Source organism: Salvelinus sp. IW2-2015, unplaced genomic scaffold (genome assembly GCF_002910315.2).
Source record: "Salvelinus sp. IW2-2015 unplaced genomic scaffold, ASM291031v2 Un_scaffold2566, whole genome shotgun sequence".
Taxonomy (NCBI): Eukaryota; Metazoa; Chordata; class Actinopteri; order Salmoniformes; family Salmonidae; genus Salvelinus; species Salvelinus sp. IW2-2015.
This window is the reverse complement of record NW_019943877.1, coordinates 75,561-78,914: the sequence shown is the minus strand read 5'-3', so window position 1 is coordinate 78,914 and position 3,354 is coordinate 75,561. Positions and strand designations below refer to the sequence as shown.

The following is a 3,354-nucleotide window of genomic DNA, read 5'->3' as shown; positions in this document are numbered from 1 at the left end:
AACTCACCCAGAACTACTGATGTAACTTAACCGCACCCCAAGCAACTGCGCTATCGAGACGCACTCGCGACACGTACAACACAACTGGTAACCACTGCCACGCACGCACGCACACTCCAGCACAGAACTGTCACCTAGCTTGAGACACACAGCACACTACACACCACACATCACCACCACCACCACAGCACACACACAACATCACACACCACTAGCATATGAGCTTAACTACACCCGAACTCTACTGATGAACTTAACTCACCGCAGAACTCTGCTGATGAACTTAACTCACACCAGAACTCTACCTGATGAACTTAACTCACCCAGACTCTACTGACTGAACAACACACATCACCTACACCAACACCCGAACCTACTGAACTTTAACAAACTCTCTGATGACTTAACCACCCAACTCTACTGATCGAACTTAACTCACCCAGAACTCTGCTGATGAACATAACATCACCCAGAACTCTACTGATGAACTTAACTCACCGCAGACTCTAACTGATGAATAACTCACCCGAACTCTGCTGATGAACTTACTACCCAGAAACTCTAACTTAGACTCGTAACTAACTCACCCAGAACTCTACTGATGAACTTAACATCACCCAGAGCTCTACTGATAACTTAATCTACACCCAGAACTCTACTGATGAACTTTAACCACCCAGAACTCTGCTGATGAACTAACTCACCCAGAGCTCTACTGAGAACTTAACTCACCCAGAAGCTCTCTGATTGAACTTAACTCACCCAGACTCTACTGATGAACTTAACTCACCCAGACTCTACTGGATGAACTTAACTACCCAGAACTCTACTGATGAACTTAACTCACCCAGAGCTCTACTGATGAAATCTTAACTCACCCAGAACTCTACTGATGAACTTAACTCACCCAGAACTCTCTGATGAACTTAACTCAGCCAGACCTACTGATGACTTACCCACCCGAACTCTAACTGATGAACTTAACTCACCCAGAGCTCTACTGATGAAGCTTAACTCACCCAGAGCTCTACTGATGGCTTAACTCACCCAGAACTCTACTGATGAACTTAACTCACCCAGAACTCTGCTGATGAACTTAACTCACCCAGACTCTACTGATAAACTTAACTCACCCAGAACTCTGCTGATGAACTTAACTCCACAGAACTCTGCTGATGAACTTAACTCACCCAGAGCTCTACTATAAACTTAACACACCAGAGCTCTACTGATGAGCTAAACTCACCCAGAGCTCTGCTGATGAGCTTAACTCACCCAGAACTCTAACTGATGAACTTAACTCACCCAGAACTCTGCTGATAGAACTTAACTCACCCAGAGCTCTACTGATAAACTTAACTCACCCAGAACTCTGCTGATGAACTTAACTCACCCAGAACTCTGCTGATGAACTTAACTCACCCAGAACTCTACTGATGAACTTAACTCACCCAGAGCTCTACTGATGAACTTAACTCACCAGAGCTCTACTGATAAACTTAACTACCCAGAACTCTACTGATGAACTTAACTCACCCCAGAACTCTACTAATATACTATATAGTTACGTAATACATAGATATACTCTATAGGCTTAATAAAATAGCTATAAAAATTATGAATAGATGAACTTCTTAACTCACCCAGAACTCTACTGATGAACTTAACTCACCCAGAACTCTGCTGTGATCCCATAACCCTTATTTAAACGTGGAAAGGCCCTTTTCACACTACTGAGCTGAGCCGAGCCTAGCTAGCCCTGTACTCATCTGGCCTGCTTAGGCATTTTTATTTTTTTATTTTTTTTATTTCACCTTTATTTAACCAGGTAGGCTAGTTGAGAACAAGTTCTCATTTACAACTGCGACCTGGGCAAGATAAAGCATAGCAGTGTGAACAGACAACAACACAGAGTTACACATGGAGTAAACAATAAACAAGTCAATAACACAGTAGGAAAAAAAAAAATGTCTATATACATTGTGTGCAAAAGGCATGAGGTAGGCAATAAATAGGCCATAGGAGCGAATAATTACAATTTAGCAGATTAACACTGGAGTGATAAATCATCAGATGAGTATGTGCAAGTAGAGATACTGGTGTGCAAAAGAGCAAAAAAGTAAATAAATAACAACAGTAAGGGGATGAGGTAGGTAAATTGGGTGGGCTGTTTACAGATGGACTATGTACAGCTGCAGCGATCGGTTAGCTGCTCAGATAGCAGATGTTTAAAGTTGGTGAGGGAAATAAAAGTCTCCAACTTCAGCGATTTTTGCAATTCGTTAGGCATCCACCATAGTTGCTGAAACCGTGCTGGAAAGGTCAACATGAAAAGACAATATCTGAGCCAGCTCAGCACAATAATGTGGAAAAATGGTATAACTCTATTGTGACACCCTAACCCATTCTCTAAACATCTTCTCCCCTCCCACAGGTCTRTGGCAACCTGTTATTCCAACTGCTCCTGTCCTGCTAACGCCTTTAATCCAGTGTGTGGATCTGACAACATCGAGTACCTGTCTCCCTGCCACGCAGGCTGCAAAGAGTACATCAAAGACCCCAAGAACAAATTCAGGGTTCTGGTAGGTGGCCATTTAATCTCAGGCTTCTGATGAGTGCGCATTCATCTGCTTTGATTGCAGAAAGATAAGTCAAAATTAAGTTAGGGAAGTAATATGGCATAACTGAACCAATGGTAAMGTTACAGATGTYGGATCTWAATTTGATCACCCAMTAAATGTCCTGTACAGCAGGAAATGCAAACTTCTGGTGTAAAGTACTACTTAAGTCATTTTGGGGATATCTGTACTTTACTATTTATATTTTTGACAACTTTAACTTCACTACATTCCTAAAGAAAATAATGTACTTTTTACTCCATACATTTACCCTGACACCCAAACGTACTCGTTACATTTTGAGTGCCCTGGTCATCCCTACTGCCTCTGATCTGGAGACTCACTAAAACACCCCAAAGGAGAACATCCCTGGTCATCCCTACTTCCTCTGATCTTGCGAAGGACTCACTAAAACATACTTTGTTTGTAAATGATGTCTAAAAAAATGATGTCTTTATGCTTAAATATCAAGGAATTTATAAATGATTTATACTTTTACTTTTGATACTTAAGTATATAAAAACCAATACTAAATGACTTTTACTCAAGTAGTATTTTACTGGGTGACTTCACTTTCACTTGGAGTCATTTTCTATTAAGGTATCTTTACTTTTACTCAAGTATGACAATTGGATACTTTTTTCACTACCGATTGTAGTGTATCATCAAGTTTTAAAAAAAGCTTCTTAAAGTTTCCACTTAAACATGTCAGGACTTGATTTGCCCTAACAAAAAT

General features: G+C 40.7%; 1 protein-coding gene across 1 annotated transcript in view; it reads left to right on the top strand.

Moving 5' to 3' along the window:
* LOC112074299 (solute carrier organic anion transporter family member 2A1-like) overlaps positions 1–3,354 on the top strand; it is a 32,155-nt gene that overhangs the window by 18,312 nt on the left and 10,489 nt on the right. The window contains exon 4 of the mRNA XM_070440462.1: positions 2,435–2,582. Coding sequence (XP_070296563.1) covers positions 2,435–2,582 — 148 coding nt within the window. The remainder of the gene's footprint in view (positions 1–2,434; positions 2,583–3,354) is intronic.